This window comes from Botrytis porri (genome assembly GCF_014898465.1).
Source record: "Botrytis porri strain MUCL 3234 chromosome Unknown BPOR_023, whole genome shotgun sequence".
Taxonomy (NCBI): Eukaryota; Fungi; Ascomycota; class Leotiomycetes; order Helotiales; family Sclerotiniaceae; genus Botrytis; species Botrytis porri.
Genome location: NW_024066097.1, coordinates 10,596 through 35,135, shown reverse-complemented (window position 1 = coordinate 35,135; position 24,540 = coordinate 10,596). Strand labels below are relative to the sequence as shown.

The 24,540-nt window shown below is 42.2% G+C and overlaps 6 protein-coding genes across 6 annotated transcripts; 3 read left to right on the top strand and 3 right to left on the bottom strand.

Moving 5' to 3' along the window:
- The first annotated feature begins 1,140 nt into the window (after positions 1 to 1,140).
- On the top strand, positions 1,141 to 2,292 carry EAF01_011602 (uncharacterized protein). Its single transcript, XM_038919860.1, has 2 exons — positions 1,141 to 1,528; positions 1,591 to 2,292. The coding sequence occupies exons 1-2, from the start codon at positions 1,422 to 1,424 to the stop codon at positions 1,784 to 1,786; spliced, it is 303 nt and encodes a 100-aa protein (XP_038764564.1). The 5' UTR covers positions 1,141 to 1,421; the 3' UTR covers positions 1,787 to 2,292.
- A 3,455-nt stretch (positions 2,293 to 5,747) lies between these two features.
- EAF01_011601 (uncharacterized protein) lies at positions 5,748 to 6,533 on the bottom strand (the record flags this gene model as incomplete). The annotated part of the gene is made up of 2 exons (XM_038919859.1): positions 5,748 to 6,287; positions 6,336 to 6,533. The coding sequence occupies 2 exons, from the start codon at positions 6,531 to 6,533 to the stop codon at positions 5,748 to 5,750; spliced, it is 738 nt and encodes a 245-aa protein (XP_038764563.1).
- Positions 6,534 to 7,484: 951 nt separating this feature from the next.
- On the bottom strand, positions 7,485 to 8,720 carry EAF01_011600 (uncharacterized protein; the record flags this gene model as incomplete). Its single annotated transcript, XM_038919858.1, has 1 exon — positions 7,485 to 8,720. The coding sequence occupies one exon, from the start codon at positions 8,718 to 8,720 to the stop codon at positions 7,485 to 7,487; it is 1,236 nt and encodes a 411-aa protein (XP_038764562.1).
- Positions 8,721 to 11,562: 2,842 nt separating this feature from the next.
- EAF01_011599 (uncharacterized protein) lies at positions 11,563 to 12,333 on the top strand (the record flags this gene model as incomplete). The annotated part of the gene is made up of 3 exons (XM_038919857.1): positions 11,563 to 11,652; positions 11,744 to 11,849; positions 12,149 to 12,333. The coding sequence occupies 3 exons, from the start codon at positions 11,563 to 11,565 to the stop codon at positions 12,331 to 12,333; spliced, it is 381 nt and encodes a 126-aa protein (XP_038764561.1).
- Positions 12,334 to 12,877: 544 nt separating this feature from the next.
- Positions 12,878 to 13,911, bottom strand: EAF01_011598 (uncharacterized protein; the record flags this gene model as incomplete). The annotated part of the gene is made up of 3 exons (XM_038919856.1): positions 12,878 to 13,520; positions 13,725 to 13,775; positions 13,850 to 13,911. The coding sequence occupies 3 exons, from the start codon at positions 13,909 to 13,911 to the stop codon at positions 12,878 to 12,880; spliced, it is 756 nt and encodes a 251-aa protein (XP_038764560.1).
- Positions 13,912 to 15,193: 1,282 nt separating this feature from the next.
- Positions 15,194 to 23,180, top strand: EAF01_011597 (uncharacterized protein; the record flags this gene model as incomplete). Its single annotated transcript, XM_038919855.1, has 8 exons — positions 15,194 to 15,866; positions 15,921 to 16,080; positions 16,131 to 18,819; positions 18,874 to 19,035; positions 19,083 to 19,233; positions 19,282 to 22,929; positions 22,980 to 23,033; positions 23,083 to 23,180. 8 exons carry the CDS (start codon positions 15,194 to 15,196, stop codon positions 23,178 to 23,180), a joined length of 7,635 nt encoding a protein of 2,544 aa, XP_038764559.1.
- Between the last annotated feature and the right edge of the window lie 1,360 nt (positions 23,181 to 24,540).

Genomic DNA, 24,540 nt, shown 5'->3' with positions numbered 1-24,540 from the left:
GAGTACAGATAATGTACGACGACGGAACCACGGCTTCTGGAACGTGATTTTTCCTTCTGTTGTCCCGCATACATATTCCGTGTATTGAGACTATGGATTTACGTACCGGATGGGAATGGGGAAATGAATTCATTCATGCCACGTTCTCATCACATGTTGAAGTTAATGTAAATGTTGTGTTTTCGCGACTTTGAATACTAGAATGCTTTGGCTAGGTCGTTTCATGTGTACCCCATAGCAATAGCATGAGACGATGCGACTACAGGAGGAAATACGGAGAGTATGACTGGAGATGTGGTACCAATTACGTGCTTGCCCAACAAGATCGGAACACATGTCCATCAAATGTACCAGGGGAACAAATCGGGCGCGGAGAAATCGATTGTTGGTATCATGGTCGGTATTTCTCGGTATTGGCATTGCTTTTGATTACTGGCTGGTTGTGCCTTGGGGCTCGAGGATCTTTCTGGAATATACCATAATACGATAATATCCCATGTGTTGGTGTCCACGGGTATGCATGAAGGGTGATTAGGGGTGGGGCTGCTAAAGGTACAGCAAGGACCTACAGGAAGGACGAAAGACGCCTGATGTGTGACGACCCAATCCCATAGCCAACCATCAAAATCAAAGGTTTGGTATACATATTCCCATGATCAACGAGTGTTTCAATTTCCCAAACAGCAATAAGGAAGGTTGGTCACATCCACAGCGTTTCATCAGCACATTACGTAACAAGGCCTGCATTCGTTCGCTTTCGCTCGCTATTCTCTTGCTAAGATTCATTCTCTAGTCGCACTGAGTATCACAGGTATTCTTTACTCAATCATTCCTCCGGAATATAATTGTCATGCCAATGATAGCACACTCGTTATATCATTACACCGATACACGTGTCAAGAACATTTCACAACGCGCAGCTGAAATGTCCTCCTCGCATATTCTGCTTGGACGGTTGGCGTTAGCCCCTGAATACTATTCTCACATAATCCAAGTCCAAGTGGTTAAGGCCGAGAAGAGAATAGAAAGTTCACTAAGATGCAAGGACATCAAGCCCAATTCTACCTTTCAGGGCAAGATTTGCCACCTACAGAGGCACGGTTAGTTCCGGTTGTGCAACCAATGGAATACTTATAAAGTTACATGGCACTCCTGCATTATGACATACATATATACACACTCTGATATCTACTGAAAGTTCTTGATACTGTAATGTGATATCATACTCAGAGCAGATCTCAGCATACTTATCAATTCTTATATCTCGAATCAATTCGTTGCCAAATTGAAGCAACGTTGCTTGTTATCAAATACTTTTTCACCTAGGAGCGTCTCTGTCATATTTGTTTACTTATTCGGGTTGGATTCGAATACTTAAGTAGATAAATGAACAAGGCTTGATCAAAATTATCAAACACACCATGGCGAAATCATCAATCTCGTCCTCATATTCATCTACATCATCATCTTCCTCCTCAGCATATAATGTAGGACCCTCAAAACCATCCTCCTCAACCTCATCCTCAAGGTAAGTCCTACAAATCTTTTCCATCTCACTCCCATCAAGATCAGCATTAACACCCCTCCCAGCGCTCACCCTCCATCCTACAAAATTCTCTCCACCCTAATCTTTCCAAACACCCCTCAAAAACATCACACCGTTGGTCGAGGCACTCCCGGCAACGGCATCACTCCTTGGATGAACAGTGGTGATCTAAGAATTCTAGGGGGACGAAGAGGAAAATTGGATCAAGTGGATCCGGAGAGTTTGACAAGTTTTTGTTGATCTTTCGCTATGTAAATTATTCTTCGCGATGCGGAAGACGATTGTGGAGATGAGTAGTTGGATCATGGGAAAGAGGGGAAAGTTACGAATGTATGAATTCTACGAGCAACGGTCTGGAGTTATGCAAATGGGAAGGAAAGGAATGGAAAGGAATGAAAAGGAAAGGGAAAACTCGGGGAAAAGAGATGGAAAAGTGTTTATTCGGTGCATCGCATTATTCGGAAGGGCGTTCTATAATCTAGCTTGAAGCTTCGCATTATCAGGTTTAGGTTTTCGGGTTACTTTTGGAGAGGGTATGCTCCATGCATATTTTCACGTTTGGATTTGGATCGAAGTTTTGGATGGATGGACGGATGGATTAGCGAGGAATTTGGAAACTGGGAGGTATTTCTATGCTTCAAATAATTAATGATGAAGAAAGATACCCTGGACTATTCAAACTCATTGCATAATTTTATATATATGAGAGAAGTCTTCCGTTTATTTATTTATCCGTTTCTTTGCAAACCCAACCACAACATTAAAATCATCCGAAACACACAGTAGGTAGGTTACTTGTCGAAATCTCACATTAACTAACATTAACCTTACCGATCTGATCTGCACATTACACCATACAGTACGCAGTAATCTTACAGTAGTGAGAAATAATATCAGATCCGACAAGCAACAAAACCCCCCACCCACGGAGCCCACCTCTATCTAGATTCTAAATTGCCACGAGATCTAGAGTATAGATGTGCAACAAAATCTCTGAAGTGTGAACTAAGGTTATGATTCAGAAAAATGTCCAGGTCAGGTGGGGCTCGGTCATGGCGTGGAGGGAGATGTGCAACAAAAGTGTGTTTATGTTTATGCAAATGCTAATGCTAATGCTAATGATCAATCGGGTTAAGGTTATTACTATGTATGTATGCTCCGCTCGCCACGACTTAAGGGGTAGCTCATCTTCACCGCTACAGTAGAGTAAATATCGATAAATGTAGTGGCAAGTTAAGAATAACTAACTCCGTTGATAGTTAGATACCTAACCTAGATCTAGATTCCGATTCCGATTCCGATTTGGTACTTGATTCAATGCAATGTAATACAAGCAATATAATGGTAAGCTAGATAATCTTATGCAATAAACCCTAGATATAGTAAGTCAGTACGTACTATTACAATACTAAGTAGTAGGTATGTGTTTATTACATTCCACCGTGGCAAGGTCTCAGATGTCATTTGATACGTAATGATATTTAAAATCTTGAAGGTATTATGTTGGTCTGGTTTGATTTGGGATTGATATGCTAGGTTGAGATGTCAGATTCCATGACAACCCCGTGGCGACAAAGATGTGCAACAATTGGGTTGAGTAACTTGGGGATAAGGGATAGGAAGGTTTGAAAGTTGGAATGGGGGGTATTCTGCCATGGGGGTTTGTAGATGTGCAGCAATGGGGTGGATGTGAGATACGGTGAGAGCTCAAGAGCTAGAACAAACGCCATTTCCCGCCACGGAGGATTGTAGATATGCAACAAAGGGGTGGGTATTAGATACAGCAAAGTTCGATATCTAAAAATAGGGTTTCATCCCGCCACGGGGGTTGTAGATGTGCAACGAAAGAGCCAAATACAAGGGATGGTAAAGTTTTAGGGTTAGAATGGGGGTTTATCCCACCACGGAGGTTTTGGATGTGCAACAAAAGAGCCATACCCCATATACAGTAAAAGCTAGTAGTCAAAATAGCTTTGGATCCCGCCACGGGGGATTGCAGATGTGCAACAAATACCCGTGATACATGAGGTCCAAGTAGTCTCTACCTAGTCCCACAATATTAGTATGAGATGCAGTGAGTGACGTAGCAAGATGTGCAACGAGAACCCGGATATGATTTGTAAAATTATCCTTCCCTATTTCCTCACATCTACATTTAGAATCAAGTAGTTTCGGGTTCTACTGTGGTTTTGTTGAGATGTATGATAAAAGCTCGCTATAAGATTAATTCACTCTACCATAATAGGTTATTAGATATACAATAGAACTTCGAGGTCTGATCTTGATCTTGATCTATCGGCCCAGGCAGTATTCAGTCTCATCATGGTGCAATGAAAATATGAGATAGAACCCCAATATGATATCTCATCGTATGGTAATTTCAGACGCGCAAGTAATCGCCAGATATTCAAGAACTGGTCTCGATTGATGTCCGCCATGGTGCAGATTTAGATATGCAGCAACAGCTGAATATCTCTCGTATTCCTAATCCTTCACATGAATATCAATTCATCCCAATTCCACCATAGAACACAATAAGATCTGCAACCAAATCTTGTCAAGCTAAAACCCTATATTCCACCATGGGGCATTGCAGATTCCTATCATATCATACAGAATCGAAATCTCAATTTAGATCAAAAGTTCCCAGTTCCCAGTTCCATACAGCAACATTGATATATATCAACCCCCTCCCTAGAAAAAATCTCACATTCCGTCGCGGACAATTCTCAGATATGCGTCTATCCAAGATCTACTGGGTTTGTATTGAAGGACTTCCAAGGCCCGTCATGGAATGAAATGGAATAATAGTCCACCATGGAACAGAATCAGAAATGCAACAAGAATCTTAAAACGGTTAAAATCCATCCCACCATGGAATCGAACCGAATCAGATATGCAACAAAACTCCAGCAATATCCCACACCCATCACAGAGCGTTACAGATACGCCGTAATCCACGAACCTAAATAATAGACTTTCCACGATAGAGAATTAGATATCAAGATAAGTACCTAACTCTTATCATCGTACAACATCCAGATGTAATCTTACAACAAACGAGCATCTATATTCAAAGAACACACGATAAAAGTTCAAAAATCCATATTTACCGCCATGGAAGGATAATAGATATGCAACAAAACCCACTAACTCTTCTAGATATTATACTGTGAGAAAAAAAAGAGAATGAGAATGAAATTGAGATTGAGAGATACAAAAACCCTTCTTTCCACCGTGTAAAAGTACTAGATGTGCAACAAAACTAAGCTAACTCTTCTAGATATTTCATTATAAAAAAGAAAAAAAATAATAAGGAGAAGGAGATTTACAAGAACCTCTCATTCCCGCCACGGGAAATTCTTAGATGTGCAACCAAACTCCAAAATGATCAATATCCCATCAAGTAATGGAATAAAATAAGAACCAAACATACAACAAAAGTCGAAACCTAACCGACTTCCCACCACGGCGGATTGTACTTGATCTTGGTTCTGATCTAAATCACTACGGTAGAGAACTAGTTGACTTTGACCTCCGTCGCGATAGAGATATCTAGATATAAACTTGCTCTAACTCGATACGGGATTAGAGGGAATCTGCCAGGAATCCCCCCGAGGAATGACTTATATTTCACGGTGACAGAATCAGATATGCAACAAAAGATCCAGAAACAACTTTTATTCCACGGTGACAGAATCAGATATGCAACAAAAGGTCAAGAAACAATCCAATCTAATTCCACGATATAAGATCCGAAACATGCACATGCAATACACCATGATCTAGAAATTCCACCACGGAACCTCGTGGACCAACGAACCACCACGAAAAAGAGTGAGATGCAAAACCAAAGAAAACGCCAAATGTAGCTAAAACCCCGTCGCGGGAAATTGTCAGATATGCAACAAATCCAAACCAAAGTACCTACTGACTACTAATCTTCCACCGCGGCAGAACTGCAGATATGCAACAAACGAAAAGGTGTAGCTCTAGGTTCCGATATGTGATTGGATACAATATTTTAGATGTACTTAGCGAGTCGCGTGCCGCATCTTGCGACACTCCTTGCTCGTCTCCTTTTCTACGTTCGTCTCCTTTTCTACGTTCGTCTCTCTCAAATGTATCGTCCGTAACCCCTATTTCAAAACTCCCCGTGCACGATCAATTCCCCCATCTACCTAATCATCCCCTTCTTCCACTACCCCACCACCCTCTCCATAAACAAACACCTAGCCGTCCACACCCTCCCCTCCTCATCCTTTTCAGGCCACATCCCATCCTTCATCCCCACAATCCTATACCCCCTCCTAGCATACCAATCCTCTCTCTCCACCGGCTGCTTCTTGATTTTCAGCCCCGCATTCCGTTCTTCCTTTCCCGGATATTCCTTCGCTATAACTTCTAATATTAATTTTTTCGCAGAGATCGGGGGTGAAGAGGCAAGTGTTTCAATTGTATCCATAGTTGCGCGACCTAGACCTAAGCTACGCATAGCGCCGGAAATGTAGAGGCCTGATATTTTGTATGTGGAGGAGGGAGAGGAAGAGATGGGGGAAGATGGTTGGACTTCGAGGGCTATGTGGCCGACGGGAAGGAAGGATTGGGGTGGTGAAGGAGGGGTACGAGGTAGTGCATTGAATGTTGTTGCGGAATCGATTAATGGTTCTGATTCCAAGGGGAAATGCGTTATGTGAAGTTTATGAAGATCATCGCGAGAGATGGTGGTGATTGGTAGAACCTGACGCTCTTGTTAGATTTGTCGGATAATTGGAATAGAGATACGTACGATCCATTGAAGAGTAATAGCACCCTGCCTCTGTTTTTCGCGCCATGATTCTACGTATTCTGAGTTCCAGGTACAGGCTACTCGTTGATTGAACAATCTCTCGACATGGGATGGAGAGTCTGGATCCCAAGGAATGAGATCGACTTTTGCGAATTTTGGGGATGGAGAGGGGGAAGGGGTGATAGGTGATATAGCCATTTTTGTGTACTATAAGTGGACAATGAAAAAGAAGAGGAGATTAAGAAAAGCAACTGGAGAAGAATTCGATACTTAAATATACTGTCGTACTCTATCTTACCTCAACTACCTACATATAGACATTATGAAATGACTCATAGATTGCTTATGATTGCTATCTAATGATAATGAGGATTTGACTTCCCCGTATGATAATTCGCATATCTCCTATGATATGCGAGATCGAAATGTGACATTGAGAGAATGGGGGAAGTCTTTCTTAGCTTTAATGAACGAGATCTAACCGTAAGTGTATCGACGAGTCGATATCCAATGGCATATTAGTCTTTACTGTTAAATCCGTTAATCCGCCGAGGGTAGTCAATCAATACCTACCTATAGTAGGAGAATTGTGGTCGATTCATTAGAAATTGAAAGAAGTCAATGAACGTCGGATGCTAGTTGTCGTCAAAATCGTAGGATGTGCATGAAGTGAAGTTCATATTCAAAATCGCTGGTTTTAAGTGGGTCAGATTAGAGATCAATGATTGGCTGAGCTTCCATCATTTTTGAACAAACTATTTTTTGAAAACATCCGAAAAAGATACGGACAAGAGGCTGGATTTTTGATGTGTAGGTGGGACGAATAGATATCTTGAGTCAGTTTGAGTCAACTAAGCAATTAAGTTTATATTGATATCAAAAATACTTGTGAAATAATGTAATATCTGCCAGAGTATTGTGTACACACAAACGTGCGACTCAAAGGCTTATATCTTCAATTGAAGTGATATGAAGTCTATTTAGATGGGTCTTTTCCTAAGGCCAGTGTCATCTGGGTGCAATTTTGCCCCTAATCCCAGTTCCGAAACGCCATCGCTATGTAAATGTAAAAGCAAATCTTCAATCATAGTTCCATAAACAAAAAATATTCCCCGATGAAGAATGAGAAGAGTATTCCCTCCACATCGTCTATAACCAGACCAAGTTCCCCAATGCGACCACTCCAATCATAGCCCACATCCATTCCCAATTCTTCCGCATCCCCAAACCCAAAGAACTAGCACCACTAGTAGAATTACTACTGGCAGTTAAAACACTCGTACTAACGTTCGTCCTTCCGGTAGTTTCCCCATAAATTCCATTCATGATATCCGCGGTATCGATACTAGGTCCTACGTTGAAGAAATCTACCAAGATAAAAGTTGGTTTGATGCCCCATTCACTCTTACACTGCTCTGCTTGAGTTCTCAATGCACCTGTTGTGTTGGTAGCAGGGGAGTTTGTCGTAGTGATGTTTTTTACATCTGGGATTGTGATACCAAATGATTGAGCCATGTCGGCGAAATGGTTAATGAGACCCATGTAATTAGATGAAACGGCGGCGGAGGCAGAATCGACACTGCTAGGACGTTGGAGTGTACAATTGAAGGCGTCTAGAGAAAGAACTCCAAAGTAGGTTTCGAATACGTATGTAAATTCTGGAAGAAGATATGGATATTTGGAATCATAGTCAATGCTTGCGATGAAAGTAATTAATCTTGTATTGGCAGTGATGAGAGTTTGAAGTGTTGGCCAAGTAGCGATCGGTGCGGTGGTAGAAGTAGGAGTGTAGCCGTAAGTATCGATACCGGAAGATGAGAAGACTGATCCGAAAGTAGCAGCTGATTTGTCGTCGGAATTAACAAGGATCAAAGTGACAACTTCGTTAGTATTCGCATCCATCCATGTTTTAATTTCCTTAAGAAAAGTCTCGAGACTACCACCATCGAGGAGTAAACAAGATGTGTGACATAGTTCCAAAGTTCCATTCGAGTCATGAACTTGTGCTTGAAGTAATCTAATACCGGCGGATAGAGCAACAGTAGCGTTATAGAACTGGTTCCCGGATGTTGAATACCCTGTCGTTGAGTCTCGAAGGAATGCAACGTCATGAGCACCCATATGTGTTATGTTGTTATAGTTTCGACTACATAGTTCCGGTGAATTATTACAGGCAGTTGTGCTTGTTGATACTGCTGCTTTAGCGACTGATACGAAACTGGTTGATGATGATGTAGCTGATGTTGCAACTGCAATAGCTATCGACGACGATGATAATTCTTGACTTCCATATCCTCCATAACTTCCACCACCATTTTGAGGCATGGCCTGTGAAGAGCTAACCAAAGAAAGAATTGCCGTTACGGCAAATACAAATGACCGCATATTTAATGCGTAAAGGATTTCCAAGAGAATGAGATAAGAATCCTTCGTTCGAAAGAGTGGTAAGGCTATAACATGTGTTGCTTTTGAAGAAATATGACAAAGAAAACACCACCAGTGCTCAACAACAGATATATGAGAAAATTCACACACCCAAAAATAAAAATCTTGGAAAGAAAGAAAGAGGCTTCAAAAGTATGGAGAACTTTTGATCAAAGTAATAGAGTCCCCATATATGAAAAACTACGGAATACGTTACGACTCGCCTCATTCTACTGCGCCTCGTTGCCTCTTTCAATTAATTCTCTCGAGATTGTCGTAAGCCAGCAACATTACGAGTCTTGGAAAAGTGGGCCTCATCCGTATTTGAGTAAGAATTAGAAAGGAGAACTTCCAATCAATACTTCTAGATCTGCATGAAACGATGGAAAGGTCCCGGTTTGAGGATGGTATAGGATGTCACACCGGGTGATGCTTGTTCAAGTCAAATCGTTTATACTGACTGACGTTTGAGGTTGGTGAGAGAGCGAGGATCGTTGCATGTCAAAGTCAAAAAATTGGCTGGAAAGGTACGAAAATCTTCCTAGAGCCGTATCTATTTTTAACCTTCATTGAGGCGCGTTGAGAAATCAATGCATTCCAAGACCCCAGAAAGTGCAATCGGTCAAGTCGGTGTCGCGGAAGATGACGAGGACAATCGATTCGATTGACCAATTGACCAATGTAAGCTTTTTCTATCACGCAACAATGGAGAATGATCTTCAAGTGTTGAACTTGCAGCTGGTCCTTGAGCTGGAACCTGCCACCAGCCCACCTGCCAAAGTAATCAAGTGGATGAAGTTGTTGAAGAAGGCTGAAGATGTTGATCTTATGCCAGCCGCCATATGCAAGTCCTAGCCACCGGGAATACCCCTTTCCTGAAGAGGCCTAGCTTAGTGAACAGTAGGTAAGCAGACAGGAAACCATCACCATGAATAAACATCAATGTACCAGTATCAAATATTAGTACTCTTTGGTCGTATATCAGACCTTCCAAATGAAAGCTCTACGAGTCTGCCTTGTCTATTCGTCTTGTAGCCATATCGAAATCTGAAAAGAGATTGAGAATTTCCCATCGTCTCCACTCTATTCCGAGTCTACCGGATACAAACCAAAGATCAGACCCGTCAATCCACAGTTCATCAAACAACATCCGCTCCATGCTTCTCCTCCAGAATCTCTCGAGGTTCGACGGTTTGGTTCTTTCGCGGGGTGAGGAGGTATTGTGTCAAATATGTACGATGTAACGAATGATCCTGTTGGATGGTTGATTACCTGAAAGCGATATTGAATCTGGATGATTCGAAAATGATTCAATAGTAATAAGTCAAATGGAGATGTAGATGAAACTCGTATAAGGTTATGCTTACGCAGGCGAGCCTGGCACAATTTTAGTGCAGAGTAGGGACGGCCATGTGTAAGGTTGGGATCGCCCAAGTGAATTAACTTTACCCCCTATCACGTGTGAATTTAAAGGACCTTATTTCGATCACCCAGACTATGAGATGTGAACGACAACGTATCTCTTATCGTTTCGCTCCACGTTCAGAACATGGTATCCAAGTTTGGGGATGCAAGGACGGTATAAAAGTGTTGCTTTCACATCCTTCGAGCTCGTCGAGCATATCATGTCTCTGTATTGAATTGAAACGGACCAATTTCGATTCGTCATATTACTCATCTTCCCTCTTACATATCGAAGTATAAAAGCATATCAAGGTGTCTAGATTTAGACTGTCATATTATTGGAAACATTGTGTTTTGATGTAATGACACTGTTGAGATACATAGAGGCATCTATAGTATTCATGTTTACTGAAGCATTAGTATCTCTCGATTCGCAAAGTTGACTGTCTGTGGATGAGGCGTCGTATACAAGTCTCGATGAGATCCTACACGCGAATTCAAGCAACCAGTATGGTGATGACAATGCTTTCTCGTGTTTCTCACCTACAATTGGTATGTGTTGTTGGGTTCTCGCAATAACCATATTACATTTGGCATATATTTGAGTGCTAACTAGGTCTTTCTGGATCTGTCGACCGTTTTCAAGGTCTGAGGTTGGCTTGAACATTGATAGGGAGGATGGAGGTGACGGGCTAGACAGGGGGGAGAAGGAGGGTAAATGGAGAGGGAGAAATTGAGAGGAGAGAGCCGAGCAATGGAGAATGTGAGGTAGAAAAAAGGCGCAGAGATAAAAAGAGGGAGAAAAGGGACGGAAATTTACTGTGAAGATGATGTAACAAGACAATATATGCCACTATACTATTCAGTATATCACTCCCCCAGAGCAAATGATCAGCCATTATGTCTTAGACCAAAAGACCCTTCAAAATCTTAAACATTACAACCTGCAAAGAAGTATTCCAACCTACACTCTAAACCTATCATCGAGTGAAAGGTCTGCGATACCAATTCTCATTATCCCGTAAATATCCATATACATACAACACCCCAAACAAAAACCCAACCATCCCATCTGCTAATCCTTCAAGAATCATGCTTGCTTAACAGAATAGCGGGGTCATCGCTTTAGAATAAAAAATAAATATCATAGGTTACCCCGCATCACGTGTCAAATGCTCATTTCTGACTTTGACTTCGAATTAGAATTCCCAACATCGATATCGATATCGTTCTTCAACACTCTGTCCTATATCATCTCCCCCCCCAAAAAAACAGGAGGCTCACACCCATTCCGAAACCCCTTGTATTCCCAATATCTCAAATTCCACATCCCAAACCGTCTTCCCTTCCTTCCCATCACACAAAAAAACAACACAGCACACAAAATCCAAACCCAACAATGACCTCTTCATCCCCCGAAAGCAGCGCGATCGATTATAAGAATCTTCCTACGCCACCCAGAGCCGTTGCGGATTTTTGTTTGATTCCCGTATTTCCCCTTTTCATCTTTCATCCTCTTTTCTTATTCACACACACTCTCTCGATTTGTCCAGCGGTCCAGTCAAGCTAACAAACCATAGATCGGTACCCCCACAGCATCGGTATCGAAAGAAGTAGCTGCTGTGCAGCGATTGATGAAGGCTAGTGGGTTGAGCTATAGTATGCATTCTGCTGGGACTACTGTTGGTGAGTGTTTTTTCCCTTTGTGTTCTTGCATCTTGAAACATTTTCGGAAGTTTGGGAGGCTAGAGTTTCGAGGTGATAGTTAACGAGACGGAATCATCGCGATTAGAAGGGATGTATTGAAGAGTTCATGAAATAAAGATTTATGGTTATGGAAATCTTGCAAGCGCAAGTACAAATGCAAGTGCAAGTTCGAGTGATATCATACTGCATACATAAATAGATACAGATCATAGCATAAGAACCTCCACTCCACCTCACAACAACCGCATAAAATACTAACCACCCACCCCACTACATAGAAGGTACCTGGGACGAAGTAATGCGTCTAATCGGTCAAGCGCACACGCTCGTGCATCAGAACGGGGTTTTGCGCGTTCAGACGGATATCAGAGCTGGGACGCGAACGGATAAGGAACAGCATTTTGCGGAGAAGGTTGCGAAGGTTGAGAGTTTGCTTGCGGGGGAGGAAGATGGTGGGAAATAGAGAAGGGGGGAGAGATTGATGAATGGGTGATGAGGGAAGGGATTTGGAAGTTGGGGATATCTGAAGAGTTTTGAGGGGATGAAGATAAGTATATGCGAATCCCTAGCAATGAATGAAGAACTGAAGAATGCTTGGTTTGTGGATGCTATCGGTTAGGGTAATAAGGGGAAGTTAATAATGTGAAGAATATCCATCACGTGTGTGAGAATGATAAACGGTTAAAACGCACGGTTTAATCAAGGGTACATATAGGGCTGTGCTTGCTACGTCTCCAAACTCAAAGAATGATATCTATATCACAAAAAGTATCTCCTGATACTTTCTGCTCGATTTCTAGGATTCATTGTCCCTGTCTTTATATTCAGTACCCAAGTAGCGTTCTTTTGCACTTTGTATTTGCTAGGTAGCATAACCGGGATGACAGTAATTATTCGAATTGTGTCAAGCATTCAATATACATTGTTCAAGTGTGCTGAGATATTCAATGAACATACTCCATGGTTGATCTTGACATTCGGGGTATTGCACCGATAATGAACTGTCTTCATTTAGCCTTCGCCGCACCAATCGTAGTTTGAATAGAATTAATTTTCGTCTCCAAAAACTCCGCTTTCTTCGCCTCATTCAACCAAGGTATTTCAATTTCACCCACACAATTTCGGATCGAATCAATCAAAGCCTTAGAATTTGGTGCATCGTCTAGGATTCCAAGGAATGAAACTCTTGGTATACCGAGTGCTGCTGCTATTCGAGTTTCGGATCCTTTAGGCAGTTGTACTAATCTTGTTGGTGGTTTGGTAGGGTATGCTTTTGAGGCTGTATTAAGGAGTTGGGGAAGATGGGAGTTCAATATTGGGTGCTGATTGGAGCGGGCGACGAATATGGCTGAGAAATGAGTTTGGGGTGGACTTTGAGGACTGGAGTTGAGCTCTTTAGATTGGGGTCGAGTTTCTGGTTCTGTGGGGAGAGTTTCTTTGGTCTCGAAGCCTCTTTTGGATGATTCTTCTAGCATCCGATGGATACTATTAAGGCCTGTGATGATATAGGATGATATTTCAGGCGACGAAGGAATCTCTGAGGACCCCTCATTTTCTGACTTCAGGTCTCTTCTCTTACGCTTCTTGCTCCGCTTTCCTTTAGATGGAGTAATGTGATTGGAACGATATGCTCCAATGGGGGACAGTAAACTACAGAAATGATTAGCATTGCAATCACTATTAGCTTGGCATTGCTTTCGAATGATCCTTGGATAAATACTGCAGAACTACCTGCATTCACGTCCTGACTGGACAATTTCAAGGAGAAGAGTGACGTCAAGGAGAATCTCCTTGTAACATAATCAGTGACTGAAAGATAATTTCAGGTTCTTGTGCATTAGAGAATGTACACACCTGCATAGAAGTTCCACAATGGTTTCTTGATCTTTAGAAGATACTTGTGGCCTGAATTTTCAGATTAGTATTGTTCCATTACAATCATGTGCGTATCGTATAGCAGGTACTGAATGGTTACTAACCAAATAGCTAATGTAAATGGAGTATCCAATTCATAGATGGTTTTAGTTTTTCTATACTCCATTTTTTTTCTTTCTCTTCTTCGCTGTCCTGGGGGATAAATATACTAGAAGAATTGTGAAGATTGATATTCTCTATTGATTTCCACTCATTGAATCATGTGATCTATGTATGTTTGTATCGTTTTGGCGATTGATATTTGTGTGATGCAGATGTTCAAAACCCTATGGAGTATTTGATGCATCGGTAGACCAGATTGAACCAACGTACTAACTTCCACTAACCACAATTGGGCTTAGTAGCTGCACAGAATTCTGCTTCTCTGGTAATGCATGTATGCCTCAGGCGTTGATTCCTTCTGTTTGGCGCGTGAACTTTGTCACCTTAAACTCTCAAAGCCTTGCCACTTTTACGATTTTATGTCTAGGCAGTCTCATTCAACATCATTTTCTTGAGAATTGCTACGGTTGTCAGCAGTACTCCCTGCCGCTTTAACACACACAGCAAGAGTTAATGGTGGGGCGACGAAGCTCCATGACACTTATTATTAATTCCTACCTAGTGGTGAACTGTTGATAAGAGTAGAGTTATGACTAGGTGCTAGGTAAATCATCATCATCAAAAATCCTTCTATCATAATCATTCCCAAAATTAATTCACACCAAAAACTTCTTCTAATATTTCAATTCCAGCTTCTTTCTCTTTTCTCTATATTGCAAAAAAGACATTGATTTCGCTTATGAATAAAAGGAAAAGAAGACAGGTCTCCTTTGATACTTATTAATCACTTCACTTCACTTCACTTCAATACCAGACAATACATCGAGTTACCTTACTTTTTACCTTACCTGACCTGAGTTCCAGGTACTTTTCCAATCCGATTTCGTGGGTTGCAACTACGTAACTACCTACCTCTCTCTCTCTCTTATTTACTTCTCCTCCCACTACACATACACTCACTACACGCACATAACAATCTTTTTTCCCTCTGCTTACCACCCTTCCCCTAACAGATTTCTATCGGGAAAACTTTAATAAATGGTAGCTTTCGATACTACATCTTAATCGCATAATCAATCTACTTCAACCTCTTAATTCTGGTCCTACGAATCTACCCCTCTCATTCCGTCATACGGCGGTACCCAAAAGGTCAATTCTTCAATCTCATCCCAAAATTCACCAGCCCCAACCTCGTGCGGGGAATGTCAATTCAATAAAATATAATCACACATGCGATTTTCTTACAGGTTCGCTGTGTGAATTTTAACGAAAGCTTTCTTGCCGCTACAGCTTCTGCTGTCCTGGACAGCTTCTACCCCATTCATCCAATTTCTCAACCTTACCAAATGGACCAAGATTCAGTAGAGTCGTCGCCAGAACGTGCGGTCTCATCGGAGCCTTGTTCGACACACCCACTTCCATTTGATGATAGCGAACAACATTCTGCAAGAAAGCGACAAAAGACTTCCAGAAGTGGCTCGAGAAATAGGTCGGTTGATACCACCAAAGCTTTAGATACTCTACCCGATTCGATGTCTTCACATGATGATAACTTAGATGCCAACCATCACCCTCTCCCACCAAGCACTCCAACGCGTCCTACCACGGCGCTCTCTCAAGCTGGCCCAACATCCAGTCAAGTTACAATTAATCTGCGAACTCCTCAACATCGTTTAGAATCGCCTTCCCCCAACTCGCCTTCTCCTATGAGTCAATCAAATATACAAAATACAATGGACGACGAAGGTACCAGAATAAGTATTGAATCCGAGAGTGATGTTCTATCAACTGTGCCAGCTTCAGTCATTGAAACCCCCTCTTCTTCTCCTTCTGCGGCAGGAGGAAGCCCAGAGGTTGAACTCGTTCCTATCAGTTCTGATGATCCTGAGAGAAGTCCAACCCTTGCTATCATCAACGAGGAGGAAGTATTTCCCGATCCTCTAAATCACTTCCCTTACCAACGTCGCGGAGAGAATCTACTCATGGCACTTAGAAGGGCTACAAACATTTTGCAATATGGTGAGGAATTCTGCGCAACCGAAAGATGTAGAATGTATCTAACATTGAGTGTAGAGCCCATTGACACTGAGGATATATTTATTCGACTTCGAAATTGGATAGATGATTTCTTGCGCTCCGCAAATTCAGATAGTCGCCTGCATGGCGCATTCACTAGATACAGAGACTTTTGGTTTGCATTCTCGGACTTGATACTTGCATTGCATTTTCGAAGGTCAGTAGTACTTGCAAATACAGAGGTCGCTCCAAGCTAATTCTTGATAGTGTTCGCTTTGGTCCTTTCATGTACAGAGTAAATGCACAATCTAAATCTCTAACTCAGTTCCTGTACCGATACGCCAAACTCACAGGGAGATTCCTCGCAATGGACGTCAGAACCTTAACATATGATGCAGATCCAACGTCGGAGCTTGTATCACCACAATTTCTTCGCACTTATGTTCAATTACAGAAGTTCGAGACAGAGTTAAGTCACATCGGAAGAAGTGTGGAAACATGTTACAATTGGAAGTGGGACGAAGATACTGCCGAATTTCAAGCTTACTTCGAGGAGGGTGGCGGATCCATGATTCTCCTGACCAGATACGTCGAAGGCCACTTGCGACTTATCCCAAATTATCCAAGACTATTTGAGAATTTGACAGATCCGACAAGATTATTGGAGAGAATGAATACTGTTGCTGGAGCTACGGCTAAGAGCCAGGTCCCACCTGATGTCCATGACGACGCTATGCGAAAGTTGGCCATTGGATACGAATTTTTTAATATCATGTCGTCGGGATTGGATTCTATCATCGAGAAAAATGTTACCTTTCTGACTCCTGACGCTGCAACTACACATCTAAGTTGTCTCTCGTATATATTGTGGACCACAGCATTCGCCATCCCTCACATAGCGAGTGCTCGGTTTGAAAGTCAGAAAATGATTAGTCCCGAAATTGCGGACACACACCTCTCCAAGGTCGTTGCTGTCGACTGGAAGGTTTCCGTCCTTCAAAAGCTCATCACATCCAGTCAGATGCAACTTCGGGTGATCGGTGTAACAACTCTCTGTGTGGACCTCGTGAGTCTCTTTGGTTCTCATCGACCAAGAGAAGGAAAAGAAGCGACCTCCAGCAATATCGCAGTTCTATCCTACTTTGCAAAGTTCCTATTGCAACATAAGCTAATCGACTACATTGTCGGTATTGGGTCTCACCCCGAGATCATTAATGAAAGTCACAATATTGTTGGCTTTTTAGTAGTAACAAAAACCTACCGAGCTGAGCATACCGATACTATCTGGCAAACTGTTACGACGAGCCAGGATCCAAGGGTTGTGGAAGCCATTTTAAAAATGGTAAAGAAAATTTTCCATCTCTACGAATTTTCACAATGCCTCTATATCTGTCAGAAAGTTGCTGCCCTCCCAATACAGGCGTTCACTGTTGCAATGAGAGATTTTTGTGAAAGCCTATTCAGAGAACTTGCACACAAATTGGGCCCTAGGGACCTCGACATTTCTCCCTATGAAATTTGTGTCCGTCTGATTCGTGAGTCTTCGATCACTAGCGATGATTGCCCAAACGGTTATCCTGAAATTCAGAACTTTGCGGCAAGCAACCTGCGTGAGTTGCTAGTTCACGGACCCGGTCCAGAGGCACGTAATGGCATCTACTTGAGTTGTATCAGAGATATCTCCGAACAATCGGCCACCGCTCCTGGCAGTATATGCGTCATCAGTGCATTACTTCATCAAAGTTTGATGCCAGATCTTCAAGCATTGACCACTCAGCATGGCCTTACAAGATTGATGGTTGCTGAACTTGAATCCAATATAGCTGGCCATCGCTCTCTTGCTTATGACAGCCCTGCCAATATTGCTCGTCGCGAGATCATACTACAAATCATCCTGATGGATCCCGACACTATCAACGCTGAGTTGGGCACACGACTTTGGAACCTCTTAGTAGGATCTCAGTCAAATGACGCCGCCGATCGCCTAGCGGGCTGGCAAATCCTGAACAATGCTTTCCAAAAAGCAAAGTTTTCCAATAGATACCTCACTATTTGTTTCCAGAGCTATCTGCCAAAACTAGAACCCACGTACTTCTCGGATGGTACTTTGCTATTCGTGAAGAGCGGAGTCTATTTCTGGCTTGACGAAAAAGAAAAGGAGTCTCAAGAAAATGAGGGTATCAAGCTAGATCTATCATTCGATTCTTTTGCCATAGAGCAGTTGTGGCGCATAATCGAGAGCGCAACTCAAGGAACAGTCTATGAAATGGCCATCCAAGAGCTTGTCAGTGTTTATGTCGGTCCCTTCGTCCGAAGTCTACCTCTGATCAAAGCACGGGAGCTACATTTAGCATTTCTGACTCGATGCTTGGATAAACTTGCAAATGCTGCACGCCAATTGCAGACTTCTAGTACAGGTGAAGCCAGTGGAGATGACGAAGATATGGTCATAGTAATCCCGGAATCTCAAGTTAAAGAACAGGAATTACTTTTCACTCGATCACTTGCAGCTTTGCGGACATTTCTCACGGCTTATTCAGGCACTGCACACTTTGCAACTCCAAAGTTGCGCTCTGCTATCAAGATTCCATCAGATACCGGACATGGCACTTCGCTCACAATCTTCTACCAAGCATTTGATGAGACCACCTCGTCTATTAAGGAACTCACTATAGGCGCGGATGAAGATGCTGCCACATTAGTTGCAAAGCTGCAAAAGGAAACTGATTTCACTTCTTGCAGAGTGTTTTACGGTGGAAAGGAGCTCAAACATGAGGACGCCGAATTATGTAAGTCCGTGCAAGAACTCAATTTAAATGGACTTGTTCTTGTCAAACGTCGTGATGAGACAGATCCTCTATTGCCGAGCAACAAAGGTCCTTTGGAATTGGAGATTACAAAGAAGTTTGATCAAATCTGGAGTTATCTTGGCATGCAAGAAAACTTGGCAGAGAAGGTACGTGTTAATACAGATTTCACGAGCTGTTGTAGTTACTGACCTTACTTTCAGATATACTCATTCCTCATTCAGTTTCCCGTCTATGACAGAATTCTGCAGGATCTTAGCAATCCTATCGTTCCATATACCGAGATATTTCCACTAGGACAACCATACAAAGCTCTGTATAGCCTGTATGGATTGAAGCAATATATTTCTACTCAGTCTTCGAAGGTATGCAATTCATCCACATTCAAAAGGTATCCAACTAACTCACGAAGGGATCTGTCGATAATGCTGTCTTTTATCGAGCAATGCATTTACTAGTAGCTGCGATATCAGATCCAAAATTCCTTGACAGTGGTGCGCCGCAAGCAATTAGAGAAAATCTAACCATGCATTTTATCAGCAGTTTCACATCACTCCTTAAAGGTATTGGTAATCCATCCCATATAGAACTTGTCAACTAATTTTTCACAGACCCTGCTCTACCTCAATCATCGACGGATCGCATTGACAACAAGCTTTTGGACCGTCTCCTGGACTTGTTATATACTTCCAAAATAGTAACCACTACAGAAACCTCGGTTCATCTAATATGGACTTGTATTGAGGCTTTACTTGAGGTAGCCTCTCAAAATTCTGCTTTGTGGGGCACCTTTGTCGGCCATCTCAATGGCAGCAGCACCCTACTTCAAGATCTTCTCCTAGAAGACTTCCGCCCATTTGTTAGGAAAGCCATCTCAAAACACATTGCGAGCAAATGCACCTTCAACTCCAATCCGGCTCATGTTTCCCCCTCGGAAGTTTCCTATACATTGTGGCCGATAACAGCCAGATTGATTCCCAAGGCTGTTCAGAGACCTGAACAGTGTGAGGAGACTTTTTCACTTGCACTGACGATATTCAAACGATTGTTAGAAACACCAATCGATTTAGATCTTAATGCAGTTGCGCAGGAGTGGGGTAATCTACTTTTAGCTCACGACAACTACGAAGACGTCGCGGTACCCGAAGCCGCCGATATGGTTACACGGGGCTTAGTCGACCTTTTACATCATGCTGTGATCACCATGAAGCAATCCGAACAAAAGCCATCCTGCGAAGCTCTAGGGGCTCAACTTTTCAAGAAACATTTATTTCCCAGTATTTCAACCGACAACGATATTGGAAGTGATGGACTGATTCCCCACAAAATCCCACTAATAAATTCCAAAACGCGGAGTACACTGTGCGAGACCATATTTGCTCTAGTCAAAGATGATATCACTCGGTACAGAGAAATATTGCAAATGTGTGCAGAGGTTGCACCTTATGATAGCGACCGAAACAGCAACCCCTACCTTCTTGAGATGCCGCCTATATTTGAAAGATCGAAGTCTGTAAGATCTCCAACCGGTTATGTTGGCCTCAAAAATCTCTCTAATACGTGCTACCTCAACTCTCTGGTCACGCAACTCTTTATGAACATATCATTCAGGGAGTTCATTCTCAATTTACATATCCCTGTCCCGGGTTCACAAAGGCTACTTTTTGAAACGCAACAATTGTTTGCCTATATGCAAAACAGTGTCGTACGATCTGTCGAGCCAGCCAATTTTGCTGCATCCATCACAACTTTCGATGAACTTGAGATTGACGTCCATGTCCAAATGGATGTTGACGAATTCTACAACCTCATCATCGATCGTTTCGAACGTGAGCCTTTGAATGATGATGACAAACGTAAAGTTCGATCATTCTATGGTGGTAAATTGGTGCAGCAAATCAAATCCAAAGAATGTCCTCATATCTCAGAGAGATTAGAAGACTTCTCCGCGATTCAATGCGATATCAAAGGTAAAAAATCTCTCGAAGAAAGTTTGCAGGCTTATGTCGAAGGCGAGGCCATGGAAGGGGACAACAAGTACAAATGCGGGACTTGTGATCGTCATGTTGACGCAGTGAAACGAGCGTGTCTTACTGACGTGTCGGATAACTTGATCTTCCATTTGAAAAGATTCGATTTCAATCTTCGCACACTTGCACGTAACAAGATAAACGACTACTTCACATTCCCGCCATCAATCGATATGCGACCTTATAAGGTTGAGTATCTCATGAACGAATCGGGCGAGGTTGAAGAGGACATTTTTGAGCTTGTTGGCGTTCTTGTCCACTCTGGAACAGCAGAATCTGGTCATTACTACTCTTACATCCGAGAGCGACCACAAGTTGATGGCAAAGTCAATTGGATGGAGTTCAATGATGACTCAGTCACGTCTTGGGATCCAATTTTTATGGAGGGGTCCTGCTTTGGTGGTCTTGACTATGGGACTGTTGACGACGTTCCGTTCGAAAAGAACTATAGTGCCTACATGCTGTTTTACCAACGTCGTTCTACATTGATCGCTGCAAACGAACAATTTGTCAAGGAGAAGAATAAGAACCCATCGAATGCAGCTCTCGAAGCTTTACAGGCAGGCCACACCGCCATGGAGAACAAGCCTGTGATTCGACATCCATTGAAGGTACCTATCAAGCCCCAACAAGCGAACCAGATCACTCTGGAAAACGAGCATTGGCTGCGTAAATACTGTCTCTACGACCCTGCACATGTTATTTTCATTCAAGATCTGTTTGAAAATACTAGGCATCTGAATGAGACTCTGAATAATGGGAAATGCTCGGATCTGCACGAAGTTGAAAACAAAGCCATGTGGGTTGCAATGTATCATTTGGACCAAGTTGTCGGACGTATGAAAGATGTCCCAGCTATCGGAACATATGCAAACATCTTACGAGCCCAATGCCAATATTGCGGAGAGTGCAGCCGGGACTTTCTCGATTACCTTTGTAAATGCACAGATTCTTTCCGTTTCTTACTTCTGAGATGCCCTGAAGCCGTGGTACGTTCAGAAGTAAGTACTGCAGTCCTCGGAGCAATGGTAACGGTTAAGAATGTGATTAAATATGCATATGGTCTAGGTAATAATGGAGACATTCGTGCCGAGGATCCAAATCTACTCCATGCGGTGGTTGCTGCCTTGATTCGACTATATGAAAATTTTCATAACAACATTAGAGCTTGGCCTGAATACTTCGGTTTGCTCGCTAGCATTGCTAACCTCGGGAACCATGAGGCAGCAGTTCTCCTGGACTCTGGATTTCTCATGAAGGCTATCGATATTATCTGTGCGGATACTACAGATAATAATTCTCAATTAACACGAATGCTTCAAGCGATTGCGAAGAGAAACTTGATACAAAGACCAGTCTCGTATGATAGCGTCATTGACCTTCTATCCCGACTTATCTCAACTTGTGACCCAATGGCTCCTGAGTTTGATCAAGCCGATTCTCGATTCAAGCTATCTTTCGGTGATCATGCATTACCATTCTCATGGGATGAAAGAAATCGAATCAATTACCACTGGACGAGGACAAATGCCCACATCCTCACCGAGAAGCTTCTCATGATTAATCAGAACCAGCACGCGACGAAATTAATTATCGCCACACTGCTACACTTTCCGGTTTCAGAAACTTTTGATCTTGACCGATATATGTATTGTGCAATTACTCATGGTATTAGAAGAAACAGTCAATCAGGATGGGGCCCATTTTTGAGAGCCGCAATATTATACTGCGAGCATTCAGAAAATCCAAAAGCGATTCAGGAAATGGCTTTTCATGTTGCCAGAAATGCTAACCACATCGAGAACAACGATGGATCGGAATATCTCCAATTCTTCAAAGACCTCCTCAATTTGCAAAGCAACATGAACGATATTTCTCAAGAAGAAATCACAAGAATCTGCCTTCATTCGACTCGTCATTGGGTCCCTGCACTTCTTACTCATTACGAAAGCAATGTCAGATCTGATACTGAAGACTTCCTTGGAGAATGGATTTTCAATTTGGGTACTGAATTGGACCCCGCAGACGAAACAGACCTGACGACATTCAGGATCCAAGAGACTCAAGCATTGGGTAACGCATGCTTAGAATATCTTCATGAAGTCTATATACGACAGCGTGTGCAAGCAGTCACAACAGTTCTGGTTAACATCGAGAATGTTACTAATCTTTGCTTTCCTTACTTTCAACCTGGACCAGAAGCCGACCGTTACAAACAAAACATGGATTGTGAGTTGACACCATATTTACCGGGTATACAAATAACTAACAAATTTTAGATCTTTGGAATAGCTTGAGGGGTTTTATGGTCGAAGAAGAAGACGATGCTTCTCGTAAGATATCTTAGCCTTCTTTTTTAAAGAGTTTACTAATTGTCAATAGCATGGGATAATTCCGAAGATGATTATGCATCTGATGATCCCATGGATCCCATAACCGAAGTCGAACCTATAGATAGTGAGTTGGAGGCACAACTCTAATATTACTATTCGAACGACTTCTTGTGATAATACTACCTTCAATTTACTTCTTTCTTCCTTCTTTTGATTACGAGCTCGTGAAGCTTTCAAATTCTTCAGTTGACAATGGCGTATCGGGTGTTATGAAACGACAGGATTAAACAGTAGCCGAACAAATCGAATATTGATTGCGACAAGTTAAACAACAGGAGTTATATCTGGCGCACGATTTTCGGGATCCTGCAACTTAGCGACACTGGGATAGGCTTTTATTGCTTTTGATGAACTACAATCGGTTAAATTGGGTTTGGTTACAAACAATGGAATTTGGGAATGGAAATGGGTTGGGCTGGTATTGACCTGGGTTAGAGTAAATGGAGTTGGTACATTGGGCGGGATAAATCACTCATGAGATTTTTATGTTTTCTTTTTGTGATTTTAGCTTCCTTTTATCTTATGACTGGCAAGATGGAGATGGATGGATGATTAGATGATGGATGGCGTTATGAGTCTATCGAATATGAATCTTAGGACGAAAGAACTTGTGCGAAGTGGAAGATGAAAGAGAATATGATAGGCAAAAGGGAATTATGGTGACGGTGTGTGAATATACTCGGTTTAGCTGAGTGATAAGGAGGGGAAGAAAAGGAAGTGCCTACAGACAAAGAAATGTTATGCTTTGAGGATGCGATAGATATTATTAGTCAATATCTATTTGCACTTCTTCAATTGTGTGTTATTGTTTTGAAGTGATCTATGAATGTATTTGATATGGGACGTTGCTATGTATTCTTGGGGTTATTGCAATCATATTGACGGTTGCAACTATGACGGGCGATGAAGTAAGTTGACATCTCTCTTTGTTGTTTGGGATTGAATAAAATAGTGAAGAGGTAGATATCGAGATGAAATTGTGAGTGTAGAAACCTACTGGCATCTCTCTTTTTTAAGGTAAAGTTAGTCAGCGTTCAATAGCCTCGATTGTCGGGATAAAATTCTCAAAGATGCAGTATGTTGTGATGTAACGAATCTGGTTATCTAACTTGTCAAGTAGACGATCTGGAAGTCGGAGAATGGAGAGAGGAATTTGGTATTTGGCTAGAGCTATTCTTGGAGATTTGTTGGCCAACCGTTGGAATTGAGTTCAAGAAGATGGATGCTAGTCTAGTGCAAGGTTATTCTGTGGAGTGGGGTATGCATGGGGTATGCATGGTAGGGCTGATGCAAGGTTTCGTGGGCGTTGTGTTCCTGGATAAATATACTAGGTAGATATCTATCTACTCTGGTAGAGTGGTTTACATTTATAAAATGGGTAGGTAGTGATAAGGTGAGATGGGTGTGTTTAATTGTTCCTGGCAAGATTAGGTTTTGTGGGCTTGAT